The sequence below is a fragment of the Nerophis lumbriciformis genome, linkage group LG24 (assembly GCF_033978685.3).
Source record: "Nerophis lumbriciformis linkage group LG24, RoL_Nlum_v2.1, whole genome shotgun sequence".
In the NCBI taxonomy this organism is placed as follows: domain Eukaryota; kingdom Metazoa; phylum Chordata; class Actinopteri; order Syngnathiformes; family Syngnathidae; genus Nerophis; species Nerophis lumbriciformis.
In genome coordinates this window covers 20,350,387-20,373,856 of record NC_084571.2, presented here as the reverse complement: position 1 = coordinate 20,373,856, position 23,470 = coordinate 20,350,387, and the positions used below count along the sequence as shown (strand labels likewise).

Here is a 23,470-nt window from a genome sequence, read left to right as displayed (position 1 = left end):
GTACCGGTACAAAAATGTATTTCGATACTTTTCGATGCCTTTCTAAATAAAGGGGACCACAAAAAATGTCATTATTGTCTTTATTTGAACAAAACATCTTAGTGTACATGAAACATATGTTTATTATTGTAATTTAGTCCTTAAATAAAATAGTGAACATACTAGACAACTTGTCTTTTAATAGTAAGTAAACAAACAAAGACTCCTAATTAGTCTGCTGACGTATGCAGTAACATATTGTGTCATTTATCTACCTATTATTTTGTCTATATTACGAGGGACAAACTGTAAACAATTATTATTAATCGACTTGTTCATTTACTGTTAATATCTGCTTATTTTCTGTTTTAACATGTTCTATCTACACTTCTGTTAAAATGTATTAATCACTTATAATTCTCTTCTTTGATACTTTACATTAGTTTTGGATGATACCACACATTTAGGTATCCATCCGATACCAAGTAGTTACAGGATCATACATTGGTTATATTCAAAGTCCAGGGACATATTTCCTGAGTTTATAAACATAAGAATTTAAAAAAAAAGGAAAAAAGATTTTGTGATGCTAAAAAATATCGATGTAATCATAGTAGTATTGACTAGATACGCTCTTGAACTTGGTATCGTTACAGTGGATGTCAGGTGTAGGTCCACCCATGGCGTTTGTTTACATTGTGACGCTGGTCAGCTATTGTATCCTCCTAGGGTGTGTAGTGAAGCATGTTTAGCTATTCCTCGTCCTCCAGTGATAATGGTACTTGTAAGAAATATACCGGTACTTTACTAGCATCAGTATACGGTACAACCCTATCACACACAGAGACAATTGTACACAAGTACCAGTGACGTGTATTGGCCAATAATACTAATGTCCACAGGATGTAAGCGTGGTCCTTACTGTAAATTCCGAGCTATCTGGCTAGTCAGGGGGCGCAGCCATCAAAGACGCAGTGATACTGAGCGCGTGGCTAATTTTGAAGGCGGGTGTGTCTGCAGAAGTTGCACAAACCAGTTCATATCGTAGCAAGTGTTAATATTCGTGGCCGCTGTCAGTAGACTCACTCTAAAATTCACCATTGTGAAGATGTACGGTAGGGTTATTAGCGGCGACCGCAGCAAACGTAAAGCCTCAGGACTGAGGAGAAAATGTTTGATAAGAGGGAACAGTTTGAAGGAAAAGGCGTTGCTGACAGAATGAGTCATTGTTTATATTAACTTCATGGGTAATCTGGTGGCACAGGCTTTAGTTACTTACCTTTTAGGATTTCTTAGTGGAACAAAATGTAACCCTGATTTTTTATTGTTATACAATTAATGTCGCCTTTCTATGGAAATATGTTGCACTATTTTGTTACTGTCATGGAAAAATATACTTTATTTATTTTTTGTCAATGAACAACAAGGAACCTGACTCCACTTGTTACTGTGTTGTTGCTAACTGTAATGCACAATGGTATTAGCTTGATTCTATAACACTCATTTCTAGATGTTGTATTCGACACATTGTTTGTTTTCAGAAATGTTCAGAAGATTGGATTTGCTTGTTTTCTATCAATGAAATCATTAAAAATGTGAAATATCATTATGTTCCAAATTGTTTTTGTTCTCCGCGATGATTCAAAGTGTTTGCATGGGTCAGAATTAGAGTAAGAAGTATATTTGTACCTAAAAAATTGTTACCGGTAGGTATAAAAATATCAGTGAACATTATCCTCATCTCTACTATGGATTTGTATATTTTTGGTAGTGTCGAAATTTTGGTGTGTACAATTATTTTCTTCTCACAAAATCTTGGGTGTAAATATAAATATGTATGCAGTTTTTATGTGTGTATGTATATACTGTACATGTAGTATTTGTGTGTGTATGAATATGTATATACTGTATATGTATGTATGTATATGTGTATATAAATATATATATGTATGTGTATATATGTATGTACACATGTACTGTATGAATGTGTATATGTACATGTATTTATATATATATATATATATATATATATATATATATATATATATATATTAGGGCTGCAACTAACGATTAATTTGATAATCGATTAATTTGTCGATTATTACTTCGATTAATCGATTAATAATCGGATAAAAGAGACAAACTACATTTCTATCCATTCCAGTATTTTATTGAAAAAAAAACAGCATACTGGCACCATACTTATTTTAATTATTGTTTCCCAGCTGTTTGTACATGTTGCAGTTTATAAATAAAGGTTTATTTAAAAAAAATAAAAAAAATAAATAAATAAATGAATAAAATAAAAATAAAATTGCCTCTGCGCATGCGCATAGCATAGAGCCAAAGAATCGATGACTAAATTAATCGCCAACTATTTTTATAATCAATTAGTTGTTTCAGCCGTAGTGTGTGTATATATATATATATATATATATATATATATATATATATATATATATATATCAGTGACGTGCAGTCACTAGAGGCAGGTGAGGCCCCGCCTCACCTGCCTCTAGCACGTCACTATTAATAACATGGTAAGTTTTAAAGGAGCCATATGTGATAATCTGGCCAGAAATGGTACTGCAATCCAGTGACGTGCAGTCACTAGAGGCAGGTGAGGCGGGGCCTCACCTGCCATCATGGAAAGAAAAAAAAAGTAAAAAGAAAAAAAATAAATTAAATTGTTATATGTATCCAGTGATTATACTATAAAGTTATTTTCCATTTAACTTCACCAGTTTTAGATTATTTTTATTCAAAATCGCTGAATTTTCACATTTGCCGTTCAAATACTGAGAAGAGACGGTACGGTGAACAGCAGCCAGTTGAGGCACGTCACTCAGTGCCGCAACATGGATTGCGCAATGACTCGGCTAACTGCTGGCCTGCTGTGCAGTGAGAATGTATTGCTATATAAACTATATTATACATTTCCATAGTTTAGTTAGCTGAGGTATATAATGTACAGTGTATTTTGTCAACAACTGTATGTGTGTAACGTATTTCTTGTGCTGAGCGATCATAAAACGGCTGCAAAAGACGCACTGGCTGAGGCTCGCTTCCTGCACCCCCGCCGTAGAATTGTTATATCAACTAAAGCCCACACTTAAACTTTCCACATGCAAGATTGAATCTATTTAAAAAAATTATTTCATAAGAAGCCAAAAAGTGCAAAAACAATAATGTTGGTGTTGGAGGAGTTGTGAATGACTGCAGGGACAAAAAAAATAATTAAATTGTTATATATATCCAGTGATTATACTATAAAGTTATTTTCCATTTAACTTCACCAGTTTTAGATTATTTTTATTCAAAATCGCTGAATTTTCACATTTGCCGTTCAAATAATGAGAAGAGACGGTGCGGTGAACAGCAGCCAGTTGAGGCACGTCACTCAGTGCCGCAACATGGATTGCGCAATGACTCGGCTAACTGCTGGCCTGCTGTGCAGATACACCTGCAGACTGCAGGTGTACCTAATTCACAACTCCTCCAACACAAACATTATTGTTTTTGCACTTTTTGGCTTCTTATTAAATAACTTTTGTAACCTATTTTCATGGGCTTTCCTCTTTGTGATGTTAAGTTCCTGTTATGCGCTGTTGTACAGTATATGCCTTGAGCTCTTATTTTGAAGGCGCTAAGAGCGGAAGTGATGTCACGTTGCGGAGGTTTTTGAAAGAAGGTAAATAAAGTGGTCCTTGTGTAAACTGGAGCCTCCGTGCTTGTTATTTTGTAGTTTCATACAGTATAGGCGACATTTATAAACCCTCGGTTACACTTTTTTAAATAGATTCAATCTTGCACGTGGAAAGTTTAAGTGAGGGCTTTAGTTGCGGTGCATGGACTTAATTTCTAAGTAAAGGTAAGACCATAATAACGTTTTTTTTTTATTAAATGTGCTTTTTTGTGTGCTACAGTTTGTATGTGTAAAGTTAAAGTTAAGTTAAAGTACCAATGATTGTCACACACACACTAGGTGTAATGAAATTTGTCCTCTGCATTTGACCCATCCCCTTGATCACCCCCTGGGAGGTGAGGGGAGCAGTGGGCAGCAGCGGCGCCGCGCCTGGGAATCATTTTTGGTGATTTAACCCCCAATTCCAACCCTTGATGCTGAGTGCCAAGCAGGGAAGAATGCTGGTATGAGCTTTTAAACATAACCCATTAACTGCTGCCAATCAAATGGTGAATAAGATACTCTTTAGGGTTCATATGTTTGTATATCTGACTGTGATGAAGTCAGTGCCTCACCAGCCATCAACCTCACCACACGTCACTGATATATATATATATATATATATATATATATATATATATATATATATATATATATATATATATATATATATATATATGTGTGTGTGTATATATGTGTGTATATATATATATACGTGTGTATGTATATATATATATATATATATATATATACATATATATATATATATATATATACATATATACATATATATATATATATATATATATATATATATATATATACGTGAGTATATATTTATATATGTGTGTGTTTATATGTGTGTATATATACATACATATATATATATATATATATATATATATGTATGTGTGTGTGTATATATATACACACAGATAAATGTGTGTATATATATATATATATACACACACACACACAGATAAATATTGGTTATTTTTATGTAAAGGTCTGAAAACTATGGTTTATCGGCATTGGTTCCAATGATCATGCATCCCTGCTGCGAAGCCAGTAACCTAGTTAGTATGTAACTTAGCTAACTGCTTAATTAACTAGTTATTTTGGTGCTAATTTGTACGAAAATGCAGACAAAATTGTTTTCTACTCTGAGCATTTGACTTCCAATGTAAGTATTTCTCTCACAGAGAGCTTCTTGGCACAAATAAGTAAATAAAGGCAGTCTTCGCTACACATCTTGAAATAATCCAAATGCAAACATGAACAAATATTAATTATTTTTAACAAACATTTCTGGAATTAAATTCAAATGAAATATTCAACCAAATGTCTGCAAGGACTAAACTTTAAGCGAAGAAAAAGGCCAGGAAGCTAAGTGTGTTTGTGAAGATTAGCAACAGGTGGTCACCAGTGTACTGATGATTGTCATGTTGCTCTTCAACTCCTGATGGAAAGATCTGATCTGATCCCATCTTGTCTTACTGCAGCAGCATTGTGGCCCTTGAAGAAGAAGTTTGTTTTGACCACAGTCTACTTCCAAGAGCTGGCATGTGCTGTCATGACAATAGAAGCTACAATTTAGGATTCATTTAGTTCCCTCTCACATGTTTCTTGAACTGAATGAAGCCAAGCCAACACTTTGTAGAATCAAAAAAGAATGCGGGGTCAATTATGATCCATTTCCCTTTTATGCATATTACCGTAATTTTCGGATTAAAAGTCGCAGTTTTTTTCATAGTTTGGCCGGGGGTGCGACTTATACTCTGGAGCGATTTATGTGTGAAATTATTTACACATTACCGTAAAATATCAAATAATATTATTTATCTCATTCACGTAAGAGACTAGATGTATATCAGCACGTTCTCAGTTGGTTATTTATGCGTCATATAACGTACACTTATTCAGCCTGTTGTTCACTATTCTTTATTCATTTTAAAATGCCTTTCAAATGTCTATTCTTGGTGTTGGGTTTTATCAAATAAATTTCCCCCAAAAATGTGACTTATACTCTAGTGCGACTTATATATGTTTTTTTTCCTTCTTTATTATGCATTTTCGGCCGGTGCGATTTATACTCTGGAGCGATTTATAATCCGAAAAACACGGTACCTTAATACCATCAGGTCCACTTGGTCCAGGCTCCACATCCATGCCTTGTTCCCCCTTATGGACAACATATTGTCAAATAGGTGAGGTGGGACTAACTCGCCCCGCCTGTTTAACAATATAAACAATTGTTACCCTCTGGCCGGGTAAACCCTGCTCTCCTTTGTTGCCAGGTGCACCCATGTCACCCTGCAAAACACATGTATCATCACAATTGTAATGAACTGCTGTAGTTCCCCATGCAATACAACACACATGTATATTTCTATTGGAATGTTTCATGCTAATAATAACTATTATACCACAACACACTAAGTTGTTAGCATGCTAACTTAGTCATAATGGTCCATGACATGCATTAACTTTTAATGCTAATTTTGCATGTTTACCACAGTCATATAACTTTGTACTTGGTATATGAAAAATGTTAGCATGCTAACATTAGCATACTAACTTTTTTTCCAACTTTTTGTCCCCGCACAGAACCATATAACTTGGTACTTGACACATGCTAACTGTCAAATCGCTAACATTCGCATGCTTGAATTACAAGCTAAATTTGCATGCGTTTACCACAGTCATATAACTTTGTACTTAACATATGGTAAATGTTTGCATGCTAATGTTAGCATGCTAGCTTTTTCAGTCAATTTTGCCACCGTACACCTCAGCCATATGACTTGGTTTGTGACATAGGCTAACTGTTAGCATGGTAGCATTAGAATGCTAATTTGTTCAACTTATTCATAATGGTCCATGACACACGTTAATTTTTAATGCTAATTTTGCAATCGTTTACCACAGTCCTATAACTTGGTACTTGACATATGACAAATGCTAGCATACTAACTTAGTCATAATGGTCCATGACAGACATGAACTTTTAATGCTAGTTTTGCACGTGTTTACCACAGTCATATAACTTGGTACTTGACATATGAAAAATGTTAGCATACGAACATTAGCATACTAACTTTTTTTTTCAACTTTTTGTCATCGCACATCTCAGTCATCTGGCTTAGTATGTTACATATATTAATTGTTACATCAGAATGGTACCTTTTTTTGTTGTTGCCAATTTAGCCACTGTACACCTCAGAACCATATAACTTGGTACTTGACACCTGCTAACTGTCAAAATGCTAACATTTGCATGCTTGAATTATGAGCTAGATTTGCATGCATTTACCACAGTCATATAACTTCGTACTTAACATATGGTAAATGTTAGAATGCTAATGTTAGCATGCTAGCTTTTTCAGCCAATTTTGCCACCATACACCTCAGCCATATGACTTGGTTTGTGACATTAGGCTAACTGTTAGCATTGTAGCATTAGAATGCTAACTTTTTCAACTTATTCATAATGGTCCATGACACACATTAACTTGTAATGCTAATCTTGCAACCGTTTACCACTGTCCTATAACTTGGTACTTGACATATGACAAATGTTAGCATGCTAACATTAGCATACAACATTTTTCAACTTAGTCATAATGGTCTATGACACATGTTAACTTTTAATGCTAAATTTCAACCGTTTACCACAGTTGTATAACTTGGTACTTGACATATGAAAAATGTTAGCATGCTAACTTTTTCAACTTAGTCATAATGGTCCATGACACACGTTAACTTTTAATGCTAATTTTCAACCGTTTACCACAGTTGTATAACTTGGTGCTGGACATATGAAAAATGTTAGAATGTTAACACTAGCATGCTAACTTTTTCAACTTAGTCATGATTGATTGAATTATTTATTTCAAACCTGCATAGTACAACAATACACACTTTTTTTAAAAACATTTTGGCAGGGACATTTATGCAAGGCTTGAAAAGGGGTTGGATGAAGCAGAATCTTATAATATCCCAACCCCTCTCACTCATTCCACATTTAACATAAACAATATAATACAAGAACAATACTATACAAACAAAAACCAGAAAAATTCCTGTATACTAACAATACAATAGTACCACTGTTACTATAAAACAAGACAAGACGAGACAAAACACACACACACACACACACACACACACACACACACACACACACACACACACACACACACACACACACACACACACACACACACACACACATACACACACACACAGGCCCAAACACTCTCTGACCATACACCTCTCTCCCATGGCTCTGTGCTGAGGGCATCACTCTCTTTCCTCCTCGTACTTCTTCAGTACTTCTTTTTTAAAGAGTCTTTTAAATGTAATCATGTTATCATAATGATCCATGGCACACGTTAACTTTATAATGCTAATTTTGCAACCGTTTACCACAAAGTCATATAACTTGGTACTTGACATATGAAAAATGTTAGCATGCTAACTTTTTTTGCCAACTTTTTGTCGCCGCACACCTCAGACATATGGCTTGGAATTTTGCATATGTTAACTGTCAGCATGCTAGCAGCAGCATGCTACTTTTTTTTTTTTTTTTTTTTTGCCAATTTAGCCACTGTGCACCTCAGAACCATATAACTTGGTACTTGACACATGTTAACTGTTAAAATGCTAATATTCGCATGTTTGTTTTTGTAGCTAATTCTGAATGTGTTTGTTTACCACAGTGTCATATAACTTGGTACTTGACATTAGCTTTTTTGCCATCTTTTTGTTACCGCAAACCTCGGTCATATGGCTTGATATGTTACATGTGTTAACTGTTAGCATGCTACCTTTTTTAGCCAATTTAGCCACTGTACACCTCAGAACCATATAACTTGGTACTTGACACATATTAACTGTTAGCATGCCAACATTGGCACCACAGTCATATATAACTTGGTATGGGATATATGCTAACTGTTTACTAACCTAAGCATTCTAACTTTTTTTTTGCCAATTTTGCCGACGTACATCTCAGAACTATATAACCTGGTACCTGACACATGGTAACTGCTAGCATGCTAACAATAGCATGTTTTTAGCAAATGTTTCATGTGTACGCGTAAGAGTTATATAACACTCTGTCGGCATGCTAACGTTAGCATTTCAGTTTGACTTCCCGTGACTTGCCACACATAAAGCGTTCACACGCAATTCCAATTGAAAATACCTTTACCTTCTCTCCAGGTTCACCAGACAATCCTTTCTCTCCGATCTTGCCTGGCAACCCCTGTCAGAAACGCAGACCACCATAAGGAAGGCGTGTTGCAATTCTAAAAGCGGCGGTGTGATCAGACTCACAGATGTTCCCATCTCCCCCGTGGGACCGATGGTTCCTGGGGGCCCTGCTGCTCCCTGCAGGCATGAAGGTAGGCCATCAATAGTCTTACTTGTGGAAGAAGGATTAGTTTGTGCTTTTAGTCCATGACTAAAAGCACAAACAAAACGCCACCTTCAACATACTTAAAATTCATCTGATCGAAAAAAAATACATTTAAAAAATGTACAGTATATACACAAAATATTTAAAAAAATACATTGACAAATACTGCGATGAGGTGGCGACTTGTCCAGGGTGTACCCCGCCTTCCGCCCGATTGTAGCTGAGATAGGCTCCAGCGCCCCCCGCGACCCCAAAGGGAATAAGCGGTAGAAAATGGATGGATGGCATTGACAAATAAATTAAAATATTAGATAGTAACTAGAAAAGGCAACTCCTGAAAGAATTGCGTGTGAATGCTCCAATGCTGAAGTTAAAGTGAAAAACTGACCGAATGTAGTATGAATGTAAGAATAGTTTGAATGTTGAAGAGTTCGAATTTCCAGGAAAAACAGAATTTAGTTTAGAACTTGGGAAAGTGTTAGTTTGAATGTCCAGGATGAGTGGAATGTTTTGAAGTTGGAACGGTTTGAATCAGATTACAAATGTGGGAGTTGTGTAACTTGGAAAAATGTCCTATTCATTTCAATGGGAACTTCCTGGAAATTTGGGAATTTTGGGAAAAGCGGGACGTTAGCAGAATATTTTGACAGTGGAACAGTTGAAATGCTTTGAAAAATGTGAAAGGACTCATCACATTAAAAAAAGGTTGGAAATAAGGTTAGAAAGAAAAAGGAATTCCTGGAAATGTGTGGAAAAATGGTAGTTTTAATTTTCAGGATGAGTTGAATGAATAGGTTGAAAAATGTGGGAATTGTGAAAGTTTGAAAAATGGATAATTCATTTTGAATGGGGAAAAAGTCCCTGAAAACTGGGAATTCTAGGAAATCCGGGATTTTTTCAATAGGGTAAATGTTTTGAAGTTGGAACGGTTTGAATCAGATAACAAATGTGGGAGTTGTGGAACTTTGAAAAATGTCCCATTGATTTCAATGGGAATTTCATTGAAATTTGGGAATTTCGGGAAAAGTGGGATTTTTTTGGAAAATGGTAAAAAAAAAACTTGAATGGGCTGAATGAATGGTTAGTGTTGGAATTTTTCAAATCAGTCGAGAAATGTTGAAGTAGTAAAATTTTTAATTGAGAAATGGTATTACGAGATTTCGGGAAAACAGGGAATTTTTCCAGTTCAAAAAACAACTTTGTTTTTTGTCCTCATTAAGAGGAATGATTTGACGGTGGAATGGTTGAAGTGAGTTGAAAATTGTGGAAAGAGTAGTCGCCAAAATAAAGGGTGGAAATAAGGCTTTGGAAAACCAGGAATTCTGGAATATCCTGGAATTTTTTTGAACTTAGAAAAATGATCATTTGAATATCCAGGATGGTGAAATGTGTTGAAAGTGGAATGGTTTGAATAGGTTGAAAAATGTGGAAATGGTGAAAGTTTGAAAAATGGCCAATTCATTTTGAATGGGAAAAATGTCCCGGAAAACCTGGAAATCTGGGAACTTTTGCAATTTGTCAAGGGAAAACCCATGATTCCCGAATAGGCTGAACAGTTTGAAGTTGGAACGGTTTGAACTGGAAGAAAAATGTGGAAGGTAGAGTGCGCCAAAATCTGGAGAAGAAGAAGAAGAATAAATAGATGAATTTTGGTGTAGAAAACGTGTGAATGTTTGGAACATTCACACATAACAATAGCAAGTGTCGTAATGAAAGCAATAAATAAAATAGAAAATAACAGAATAAAAATGAATAGAACCTAGGAAGAGTTTTAAATCGTCAGTAAAATAGCTGATTGAAAAGAGTGCTTTTAACCTTTTTAAGAAAAAATAACACCGATCTCTGCAGTCCTGAGTCTCTCTGGCAGGTGGCGCCATACTGACTAAATGTCTTTGTTCTGGGATTTAGTGAAGGTAAAAGTTTGGTGCCAGAGAACCTCAGGATCCGCGAGGGTTGCTAGGGTAAAAACCGGTCAGATAAACAAGAGGGCGCGATGCCATTAAGACATTTAAACAAAATAAAAGAACTTTAAAATTGACCCAGCGACTTTAAAACTGGTGTCATGTGCTCCCGCCCTCTGGTCCTCGTCAGCACGCGTGCAGCTGACTTGTGTCTTATTTGTAGATATTTATTATGACTTTTGGGAAGACCAGAGTCTCTATTATTTTTCATGATTTTGTTTTTTACGCCTAAACGACAGGAAATTAAAGCACCTTAAGAGAGAAACTGGCCAAAAAATATTTTTGATATGTGGTAGGGTTGTCCCGATACCAATATTTTGGTATCTGTACCAAAATGTATTTCGGTACTTTTCTAAATAAAGGGCACCACAAAAAATTTCATTATTATCTTTATTTGAACAAAAAATCTTAGTGTACATTAAATATATATTTATTATTGTAATTTGGTCCCTAAATAAAATAGTGAACATACTAGACAACTTGTCTAGTATGGAATATCGTAATCATAGTAGTATCGACTAGATACGCTCCTGTACTTGGTATCATTACAGTGGATGTCAGGAGTAGATCCACCCATGGCGTTTGTTTACATTGTAACGCCGGTGAGCTATTGTATCCTCCGAGGGTGTGTCGTGAAGCATGTTTAGCTATTCCTCGTCCTCCAGTGATAATAGTACTTGTGGAAACTTACTTTATTTGTCACCATGGAGGCCAGGATTAGTGATTTAAAAGTAGTTTAAAACACTGCCGACTGCGGATGGATGTTAGCTGCGAGCTAACTAGCCATGTCTTAAAGCATCTCTTCCTGAGGGTGTTTCAGTGTTATAACTTCACCTTTATCTTTACTTTTTACACTAAAATGCGTCCATTCTCTCTTTTCTGTCTACACCCTGTATCTGCTTGTAAGTACTCCGTGTGTGTGCGCTGCCGAACATGCTCCTCTGCTCGTAAAACCAGCAATGTCACGACACCACAACACGCCGTCATGCCTGTTAAAAAAAAAATACGGCGAACTGGGACTTTTCAAACAGAGTATAGTACCATTTTTGATTCATTAGTGCATTCACTGTACAACCCTAATAGGTATATATATCATTGATATATAGGTGTATATATCAATATATATACCTATAAATCAATGATATATAGGTGTATATATATATACAGTATATATATATATATATATATATATATATATATATATATATATCAATGATATATAGGTTGAACTCCAACATGCAGGCTTTGACGAGTCCTTGGCAACGACAGTGAAACCTGGCGAGGCGTGATTGGGAAGAATGGCCGCCCGGATCTGAACCCGAGTGGTGTTTTGTTATTGGACTTTTGTGCTCGTCACAGATTGTCCATAACAAACACCATGTTCAAAATAAGGGTGTCCATATGTGCACTAGGCACCAGGACACCCTAGGCCGCAGTTCCATGATCGACTTTGTAGTTGTGTCATCGAATTTGCGGCCTCATGTTTTGGACACCCGGGTGAAGAGAGGGGCGGAGCTTTCTACCGATCACCACCTGGTGGTGAGTTGGCTGCGATGGTGGGAGAGGATGCTTGACAGACCTGGCAGGCCCAAACGCATTGTGAGGGTCTGCTGGGAACGTCTGGCAGAGTCTCCTGTCAGAGAGAGTTTCAATTCCCACCTCCGGAAGAACTTTGAACATGTCACGACGGAGGACCTGGACATTGAGTCCGAGTGGACCATGTTCCGCACCTCTATTGCCGAGGCGGCTGATAGGAGCTGTGGTCGCAAGGTGGTTGGTGCCTGTCGTGGCGGTAATCCTAGAACCCGCTGGTGGACACCGGCGGTGAGGGATGCCGTCAAGCTGAAGAAGGAGTCCTATCGGGTTCTTTTGGCTCATAGGACTCCGGAGGCAGCGGACAGGTACCAACAGGCCAAGCGGTGTGCGGCTTCAGCGGTCGCGGAGGCAAAAACTCGGACATGGGAGGAGTTCGGGGAAGCCATTAAAAACGACATCCGGACGGCTTCGAAGTGATTCTGGACCACCATCTGCCGCCTCAGGAAGGGGAAGCAGTGCACTGTCAACACCGTGTATGGTGAGGATGGTGTTCTGCTGACCTCGACTGCGGATGTTGTGGATCGGTGGAGGGAATACTTCGAAGACCTCCTCAATCCCACCAACACGTCTTCCTATGAGGAAGCAGTGCCTGGGGAATCTGTGATGGGCTCTCTTATTTCTGGGGCTGAGGTTGCTGAGGTAGTTAAAAAGCTCCTCGGTGGCAAGGTCCCGGGGGTGGATGAAATCCGCCCGGAGTTCCTTAAGGCTCTGGATGCTGTGGGGCTGTCTTGGTTGACAAGACTCTGCAGCATCGCGTGGACATCGGGGGCGGTACCTCTGGATTGGCAGACTGGGGTGGTGGTTCCTCTCTTTAAGAAGGGGAACCGGAGGGTGTGTTCCAACTATCGTGGGATCACACTCCTCAGACTTCCCGGTAAGGTCTATTCAGGTGTACTGGAGAGGAGGCTACGCCGGATAGTCGAACCTCGGATTCAGGAGGAACAGTGTGGTTTTCGTCCTGGTCGTGGAACTGTGGACCAGCTCTATACTCTCGGCAGGGTCCTTGAGGGTGCATGGGAGTTTGCCCAACCAGTCTACATGTGTTTTGTGGACTTGGAGAAGGTATTCGACCGTGTCCCTCGGGAAGTCCTGTGGTGAGTGCTCAGAGAGTATGGGGTATCGGACTGTCTGATTGTGGCGGTCCGCTCCCTGTACGATCAGTATCAGAGCTTAGTCCGCATTGCCGGCAGTAAGTCGGACACGTTTCCAGTGAGGGTTGGACTCCGCCAAGGCTGCCCTTTTGTCACCGACTCTGTTGATAACTTTTATGGACAGAATTTCTAGGCGCAGTCAAAGCATTGAGTGGATCCGGTTTGGTGGCTTCAGGATTAGGTCTCTGCTTTTTGCAGATGATGTGGTCCTGATGGCTTCATCTGACCAAGATCTTCAGCTCTCACTGGATCGGTTCGCAGCCAAGTGTGAAGCAACTGGGATGAGAATCAGCACCTCCAAGTCCGAGTCCATGGTTCTCGGCTGGAAAAGGGTGGAGTGCCATCTCCGGGTTGGGAGGAGACCCTGCCCCAAGTGGAGGAGTTCAAGTACCTCGGAGTCTTGTTCACAAGTGAGGGAAGCGTGGATCGCGAGATCGACAGGCAGATCGGTGCGGCGTCTTCAGTAATGCGGACGCTGTATCAATCCGTTGTGGTGAAGAAGGAGCTGAGCCGGAAGGCAAAACTCTCAATTTACCGGTCGATCTACGTTCCCATCCTCACCTATGGTCATGAGCTTTGGGTTATGACCGAAAGGACAAGATCACGAGTACAAGCGGCCGAAATGAGTTTCCTCCGCCGGGTGGCGGGGCTCTCCCTTAGAGATAGGGTGAGAAGCTCTGCCATCCGGGGGGAGTTCAAAGTAAAGCCGCTGCTCCTCCACATCGAAAGGAGCCAGATGAGGTGGTTCGGGCATCTGGTCAGGATGCCACCCGAACGCCTCCCTAGGGAGGTGTTTAGGGCACGTCCGACTGGTAGGAGGCCACGGGGAAGACCCAGGACACGTTGGGAAGACTATGTCTCCCGGCTGGCCTGGGAACGCCTCGGGATCCCCCGGGAAGAGCTGGACGAAGTGGCTGGGGAGAGGAAAGTCTGGGCTTCCCTCCTTAGGCTGCTGCCACAGCGACCCGACCTCGGATAAGCGGAAGAAGATGGATGGATGGATGATATATAGGTGTATATATATCAATGGGACGGCGTGGTGCAGTGGAAGAGTGGCCGTGCGCAACCCGAGGGTCCCTGGTTCAATCCCCACCTAGTACCAACCTCGTCATGTCCGTTGTGTCCTGAGCAAGACACTTCACCCTTGCTCCTGATGGGTGCTGGTAGCGCCTTGCATGGCAGCTCCCTCCATCAGTGTGTGAATGTGTGTGTGAATGGGTGAATGTGGAAACAGTGTCAAAGCGCTTTGAGTACCTTGAAGGTAGAAAAGCGCTATACAAGTACAACCCATTTATCATTTATCATTTATAATGATATATAAGTGTATATATATCAATGATATATAGGTGTATATATATCAACGATATATATGTAAGTGTATATATATCAATGATATATAGGTGTATATATATCAATGATATATAGGTATATAGGGATGATGTTTGATAAGAAATGATCGCGTTCAAGCCTATTATCGAATCCTCTTATCAAACCGATTCCTTATAGATTCTCTTATCGAGTCCAGGTTGTTGTATATGGAAAAAAACACACAATATTTGGTTTAACAAAAGCTCACATTTATTATATAAGAAAAAAATAAAATCTAATAAATAAATAAATATTGACTGTTACCCCCCTAAAAAAATAAAATAAAATAAATAAATATTGACTGTTACCCAAAGTATATTAAGTGGGATTTTTCAGAATCAGAAAAACAAATATATACAGTAACACAAAAACAACCTGTCTCTGTGATCACTATAGGTGTATAAATAATAATATAGTGTTAAATAAAATCAGTCCCTTGGGCACAAAAAAAGTGCACTTCTGCTGCTATTTGACATAACTGTTATGATGCTTTGACATTTTTGCACTTTATTTCTTTATTGAAAGAAAATTCTATGAAGAGAAAAGTTGTTTGCAAATGTGGTTACAATGCTAAAAAATGGAAAGTTAAAGCTAAAAAAAGAAATACACTTTATTGAGTTAACATTATTTCTTTATAGGGGGAAATATGTGATCTTATGAGCTAGGCTAGGGAATATAACAACTACACTACCCAGCATGCAACGGGAGTGACGAGCATGCGCGGTAGCCCCGAAAAGTGTTGTTGCATGTCGCCACCCGGCAGCAAAGAAAGAGGTTATGAGGATGCTGTGAAAGTAAACGTCAAGAACTCAGCCTACACGCCTCGTCTGCATTATTTATAATTAGACAGACAACACATATACAGTGTGATTTTGTTTTTGTTTACAAGGAAAGAAAAACGAAAGATAAAAAAGGGAGATCATGTCATATATGTTGTATATATATGTATGTGCTGCGGTTGCTTTAAGAACGTTGCGACAGCTGCCGTAAATGAGGTGCGTTGCTAGCCTGGTTGCTATGTTTCCGGTTGGTCGTAAAAGTGTTTGTCATGTGTTTGTACCCTGCTCAAATCTCTCAGTAAAGTTATTCATTGGATTATACCTTTTGTTTTGAACTTTATTACACCTTGGAGCGCTTTTTCCGGTCCATTTTTTTCCTGCTTTCCCTATCTGTGCCTAATGACTGAGCTACGTGACGTCATTTCTTGTGATGTCTCAAAGGGCATTTCTGGTCGGGACGGGATTCGTTCCCAGGGATTCGAATAAAGAACCAACTCTTTTTCTTTACTATAGTGGTCTCGATAACGGGTACCGGTTCTCAAAAAGGGATTTGAGTCCGAGGACTCGGTTCTTTTCTTATCGAACAACCGGGAAAACCGGTTTTGAGTATCATCCCCATAGGTATATATAAATCAATGATATAAAGGTGTATATATATCAATTATATATAGGTGTATATATATCAATGATATATAGGTATATATATATATATATATATATCAATGATATATAGGTATATATAAATCAATGATATATAGGTGTATATATAAATCAATGATATAAAGGTGTATATATATGTCAATGATATATAGGTGTATATATATCAATGATATTTAGGTGTATATATATCAATGATATATAGGTGTGTATATATATCAATAATATTTAGGTGTATATATATCAATGATATTTAGGTGTATATATAAATCAATGATATATAGATGTATATATAAATCAATGATATATAGGGGTATATATATTCATGATATATAGGTGTATATATAAATCAATGATATATAGGTGTATATACCTGTATATCAATGATATATAGGTGTATTTATAAATCAATGATGTATAGGTGTATATATATATATCAATAATATATAGGTGTATATATAAATCAATGATATATAGGTGTATATATATCAATGATATTTAGGTGTATATATATCAATGAAAAATAGGTGTATATATATCAATGATATATAGGTGTATATATGTCAATGATATATAGGTGTATATATATCAGTGATATATAGGTATGTATATATCAATGATATATATGTCTATATAAATTAATGATATAAAGGTGTATATACCGTATTTTTCGGACTATAAATCGCAGTTTTTTTCACAGTTTGGCTGGGGGTACGACTTATACTCAGGAGCGACTTATGTGTGAAATGATTAACACATTACCGTAAAATATCAAATAATATTATTTAGCTCATTCACGTAAGAGACTAGACGTATAAGATTTCATGGGATTTAGCGATTAGGAGTGACAGATTGTTTGGTAAACGTATAGCATGTTCTATATGTTATAGTTATTTGAATGACTCTTACCATAATATGTTACGTTAACATACCAGGCACGTTCTCGGTTGGTTATTTATGCCTCATATAACGTACACTTATTCAGCCTGTTGTTCACTATTCTTTATTTATTTTAAATTGCCTTTCAAATGTCTATTCTTGGTGTTGGGTTTTATCAAATAAATTTCCCCTAAAAATGCAACTTATTTTTCAACTTGCAACTTGCAACTTTCAACTTGCAACTTATATTTCTTATACAGTGCGACTTACATATGTTTTTTTCCTTCTTTATTATGCATTTTTGGCCGGTGCGACTTATACTCCGGAGCGACTTATACTCCGAAAAATACGGTATATCAATGATATATAGGTATATATATTTATATATATATATATATATATATATATATATATATATATCTCAATAATATATAGGTATATATATATCAATAATATACAGTTATATATAAATCAATGATATAAAGGTGTATATATATCAATAATATACAGTATAGGTGTATATATATATATATATATATATATATATATATATATATATATATATATATATATATATCTATCTATCTATATATATCAATGATATTTAGGTGTATATATATCAATAATGTATAGGTGTGTATATATATCAATGATATTTAGGTGTATATGTATCAATGATATATAGGTGTGTATATATATCAATGATATTTAGGTGTATATATATCAATGATATATAGGTGTATATATATCAATGATAAATAGGTGTATATATATCAATTATATTTAGGTGTATATATATCAATGATATATAGTTGTATATAAATCAATGATATATAGTTGTATATAAATCAATGATATATAGTTGTATATAAATCAATGATATATAGTTGTATATAAATCAATGATACATAGGTGTATATATATCAATGATCTCGGACTTCTACTATTAGGAATCAAGACAGTTCCTGCTTGGAAGTACAGATAATACAACAATGACTTGGAAGTAATATGACTCACTGTGTCCCCAGCAACTCCTTTATCTCCTGATGGGCCCGAGGGTCCTTGGACACCCTAAAACAAGACGTATTGTACCTTTAATTTTTCTTTTATAAGTGTGTATGACCCCGACTTAAACAAGTTGAAAAACTTAGTCGGGTGTTACCATTTAGTGATCAATTCTACGGAATATGTACTTCACTGTGCAATCTACTAATAAAAGTTTCAATCAATCAATCAATCAATCTTGCACCTTACCGGAAATCCCCTTGGCCCAGCTTCACCGGGCTCGCCCAGCTTTCCCTGCAGTGACACAACACAAATATAATACATGTATATTACAGTACAACTGTTTTCAAAGTGGATACATACATATATATATATATATATATATATATATATATATATATATATATATATATATATATATATATATATATATATATATATATACATATACATATACATACATATACAAAGTGTGCATACACTTGTAAAGAACATAATGTCATGTTTGTCTTGAGTTTCCAATCATTTTTTTAACTCTTATGTTTTTGTGATAGGGTGATTGGAGCACATACTTGTTGGTCACAAAAAACATTCATGAAGTTTGCTTCTTTTATACATTTATTATGGGTCTACTGAAAATGTGAGCAAATCTGCTGGGTCAAAAGTATACATACAGCAATGTTAATATTTGCTTACATGTCCCTTGGCAAGTTTCACTGCAATAAGGCGCTTTTGGTAGCCATCCACAAGCTTCTGGCAAGCTTCTGCTTGAATTTTTGACCACTCCTCTTCACAAAATTAGTGCAGTTCAGCTAAATGTGTTGGTTTTCTGACATGGACTTGTTTCTTCAGCATTGTCCACACTTTTAAGTCAGGACTTTGGGAAGGCCATTCTAAAACCTTAATTCTAGCCTGATTTAGCCATTCCTTTACCACTTTTGACGTGTGTTTGGGGTCATTGTCCTGTTGGAACACCCAACTGCGCCCAAGACCCAACCTTCCAATTGTTGTAAACTGAAGACAGCCATGACATTATGCTCTTTACAAGTGTGTGTAAACTTTTAACCACAACTGTATATATGTTTATATATATATATATGTGTGTGTGTGTGTGTGTGTGTGTGTGTGTGTGTGTGTGTGTGTGTGTGTGTGTGTGTGTGTGTGTGTGTGTGTGTGTGTGTGTAAAATATCATGTATGAACAATACATTTAACATGTGGAACTTATCTTTAATATTTGATATCCGCTACAAAAGTTATGACTTCAACTTTGAAAGCCTTGTCTACCATCGCAAATAATTATTATAATTAATTATTTGTTACCTACCACATCACCAGGGAGCCCCATATTTCCTGGCGGACCATCAGAGCCCTGCATAAAATACATCCGCAAGTCAGTAAAAAAAAAAAAGGAAAAATCCTCCATATTTCAAACGCTTCAGAGAGTTTTGCCATTTCATATTTTAGCACTCTTTGATGGGAGGTTCACTTGTATTTTATACATCTAAGAAAAACATTCCTAAAAGCTCTTCAGATGTTAAAAATAATAACAGACAGAAAAAAAACAACGTATTATTTATTAATCTTTGCTAGGCTAAAGATTTATCTGTACTTGATAGACAAAATGTTTCTTCCAACTTTCCACAGCAGGGACAGATCTGTACAATTAGAGAGCTGCTGGCAACCTCCACATGATAAAGTTTAATGTGCTCGCCTTCAGTCCACCGGTCCCGTCGTCCCCCACACGGCCATCGGGACCCCTCGGACCCTGAGGGAAACAAAGTGTAATGGAGGGCTTGTACTCATCTTGTTTCAAACACTAAAGTGACAGCAAAGTGTTCTATTTTAGACGAGTCGCTCTTTTTTTATTTATGAGGGTCTATCCTACATCAATGACAGTTATTTGGTAAACATGTGTCAGCTGGACTGAGTTAACTCTCATCCATGCCCAGGATTATTATATTCATGATTGCTCTTGGATGATTCTTTTTCTGCAGAAATCATCTATTCCAGGGTCAAACTGTCATCCTCATTAAACTTTATGAGCGACACTTTTTGTGGGAAAACAAGACCAAGACATAACGCGTGCAGGCCTCACTCACACACGTCTCCAATCAGTTGTAAAAAGTGCTTTATATTTCTTCATCATTGTTGAAACTAATACAAACCCCAAAAGCAGTGAAGTTGTCACATTGTGTAAATGGTAAATAAAAAGAGAATACAATCATTTGCAAATCCTTTTCAACTTATATTCAATTGAATAGACTGCAAAGACAAGATATTTAACGTTCCAACTGGAAAACCTAATTTGTTTTTGCAATTATTAGCTCATTTGGAATTTGATGCCTGCAACATGTTTCAAAAAAGCTGGAACAAGTGGCAAAAAAGAGAGAGAGTTGAGGAATGCTCATCAAACACTTATTATCCCACAGGTGAACAAGGCTATTTGGGAACAGGTGGGTGCCATGATAGGGTATAAAAGCAGCTTCCATGAAATGCTCAGTCATTCACAAACAAGGATGGGGCGAGGGTCACCACTTTGTCAACAAATGCTTGAGCAAATTGTTTAAGAGCAACATTTCCCAACCAGCTATTGCAAGGAATTTAGGGATTTCACCATCTACGCTCCGTAATATAATCAAAAGGTTCAGAGAATCTGGAGAAATCACTGCACGTAAACAATGATATTACGGACCTTCGATCCCTCAGGTGGTACTGCATCAAAAAGCGACATCAGTGTGTAAAGGATATCAACACATGGGCTCAGGAACACGTCAGAAAACCACTGTCAGTAACTACAGTTGGTCGCTACATCTGTAGGTGCAAGTTAAAACTCTACTATGCAAAGCCAAAGCCATTCATCAACAACACCCAGAAACGCTTCGCTGGGCCCGAGCTCATCTTAGATGGACTGATGCAAAGTGGAAAAGTGTTCCGTGGTCTGACGAGTCCACATTTCAAATTGTTTTTGGAAACTGCGGACGTTGTGTCTTCCGGACCAAAGAGGAAAAGAACCATCTGGATTGTTCTCGGCGCATAGTGTAAAAGCCAGCATCTGTGATGGTATGGGGGTGTATTAGTGCTCAAGACATGGGTAACTTACACATCTGTGAAGGCGCCATTAAGGCTGAAAGGTACATACAGGTTTTGGAGCAACATATGTTGCCATCCAAGCAACGTTATCAGAGATGCCCCTGCTTATTTCAGTAAGACAATGCCAAACTACGTGTTACAACAGCGTGGCTTCATAGTAAAGAGTGCGGGTACTAGACTGGCCTGCCTGTAGTCCAGACTTGTCTCCCATTGAAAATGTCTGGCGCAATTAGAAGGCTAAAATAGCAGAAGGGAGACTGTTGAACAACTTTAGCTGTACATCAAGCAAGAATGGGAAATAATTCCACTTCAAAAATGTGTCTCCTCAGTTCCCAAACCTTTACTGAGTGTTGTTAAAAGGAAAGGCCATGTAACACAGTGGTAAAAATGCCTCTCTGGCAACCAAAGTTCATGATTTTTTGCAAAAAAAAATGAAGTTCCTCAGTGTGAACATTAAATATCTTGTCTTTGCAGTCTATTCAATTGAATATAAGTTGAAAAGGATTTGCAAATCATTGTAATCTCTTTTTATTTACCATTTACACAACGTGGCAACTTCACTGCTTTTGGGTTCTGTAAAATGTCCATCATTTATGGTAAATGGTAAATGGGTTATACTTGTATAGCGCTTTTCTACCTTCAAGGAACTCCAAGCACTTTGATACTATTTCCACCTTCACCCATTCACACACACATTCACACACTGATGGCGGGAGCTGCCATGCAAGGCCCTAACCACAACCCATCAGGAGCAAGGGTGAAGTGTCTTGCTCAAGGACACAACGGACGTGACTAGGTTGGTAGAAGATGGGGATTGAATCAGGAACCCTCAGGTTGCTGGCACAGCCGCTCTCCCAACTGTGCCACGCCGTCCCCATTTACAATCATTATGTGAGTCAAACACAGTCTTTCCCTTTTCTGTGTGTTCTAGATGGTAAACAATTGCTAACACGAGGCGGCTAACAATGCAGGTCACGGGGATCGCAGTAGTCGTGACCCCAAAATGCGCAGACAGGAGTCAAAAAGTATTTCATAGGAAAGAAACTTTGGCTATAGTGCAGCAGGGAAGTGCACAGGAAGCATAACGTGTCTTTATGATTAGCAACAATCCAGCCCCGACTAAAAAGGTTAAATCAGAAGCCTGATTGGCAGCCTGGAACCGGTGTTTCCAGATTGCCAATAAGCGAGAGCGGGCTCAGGCCAGGAGAGTGGTGGGGGCCAAACAGGAAATTAAACCAAACTAAGTGCTTGGAAAGGAAGTGAATACAGAATATAAGGAAATACAAAAATTAAGTAAATTCTGTCTATCAAGTCCTCCAAAAAAAACATTAAACGCCAACAACTGTCTGTGAGCTGCATATTAACCAACATTGCTATTGTGGGCGCTAACACAGAGGAACTACTTTTTCTGCGTAGTGACACAGTGTCTTGCTAACCAAAGTTAATGCTAGCATCTGAAGCTGCTCGAGCTTGGAAAAGTTAGACATTCCACACGCGACCGGGTCCATATCCAGACCCACGGAGTCGGCTGACACTGGCTTAGATACGGCAAGATGCGTGACATAACCCAGTGTTTTTCAACCTTTTTTGAGGCAAGGCACATTTCTTTCATTAAAAAATCCGGAGGCGCACCACCAGCAGAAAACGTTAAAAAATGAAAACTCCACCAGGTCGTCGTGCCTTATTTTGAGTTTGTTGGTGTTTTCCTGTGTGTAGTCCTTTAGTTCTTGTCTTGAGCTGTTATTTTGGTGGCCCTTCCTGTTTTGTTGGTGTTTTCCTGTAGCGCTTTTATGTCTTCCTTTGAGCGCTATTCCGCGCACCTGCTTTGTGTTAGCATACAAGGCTATTTACGTTGTTGCTATCCTTCCTTGTGTGGACATTGTTAATTGCCATGTCA

The 23,470-nt window shown here is 37.7% G+C and overlaps 1 protein-coding gene across 3 annotated transcripts in view; it reads right to left on the bottom strand.

Annotated features, from left to right (window-relative positions):
• Positions 1 to 23,470, bottom strand: part of LOC133620351 (uncharacterized) — a 244,253-nt gene that overhangs the window by 51,956 nt on the left and 168,827 nt on the right. For all 3 annotated transcript variants that reach the window (XM_061981793.1, XM_061981792.1, XM_061981794.1), the window contains 8 exons: positions 20,195 to 20,248; positions 19,808 to 19,852; positions 18,732 to 18,776; positions 18,495 to 18,548; positions 9,005 to 9,058; positions 8,880 to 8,933; positions 5,924 to 5,977; positions 5,792 to 5,845 (listed from right to left, as the gene is read on the bottom strand). In XM_061981793.1, the coding sequence (XP_061837777.1) occupies positions 5,792 to 5,845; positions 5,924 to 5,977; positions 8,880 to 8,933; positions 9,005 to 9,058; positions 18,495 to 18,548; positions 18,732 to 18,776; positions 19,808 to 19,852; positions 20,195 to 20,248 (414 nt within the window). The remainder of the gene's footprint in view (positions 1 to 5,791; positions 5,846 to 5,923; positions 5,978 to 8,879; positions 8,934 to 9,004; positions 9,059 to 18,494; positions 18,549 to 18,731; positions 18,777 to 19,807; positions 19,853 to 20,194; positions 20,249 to 23,470) is intronic.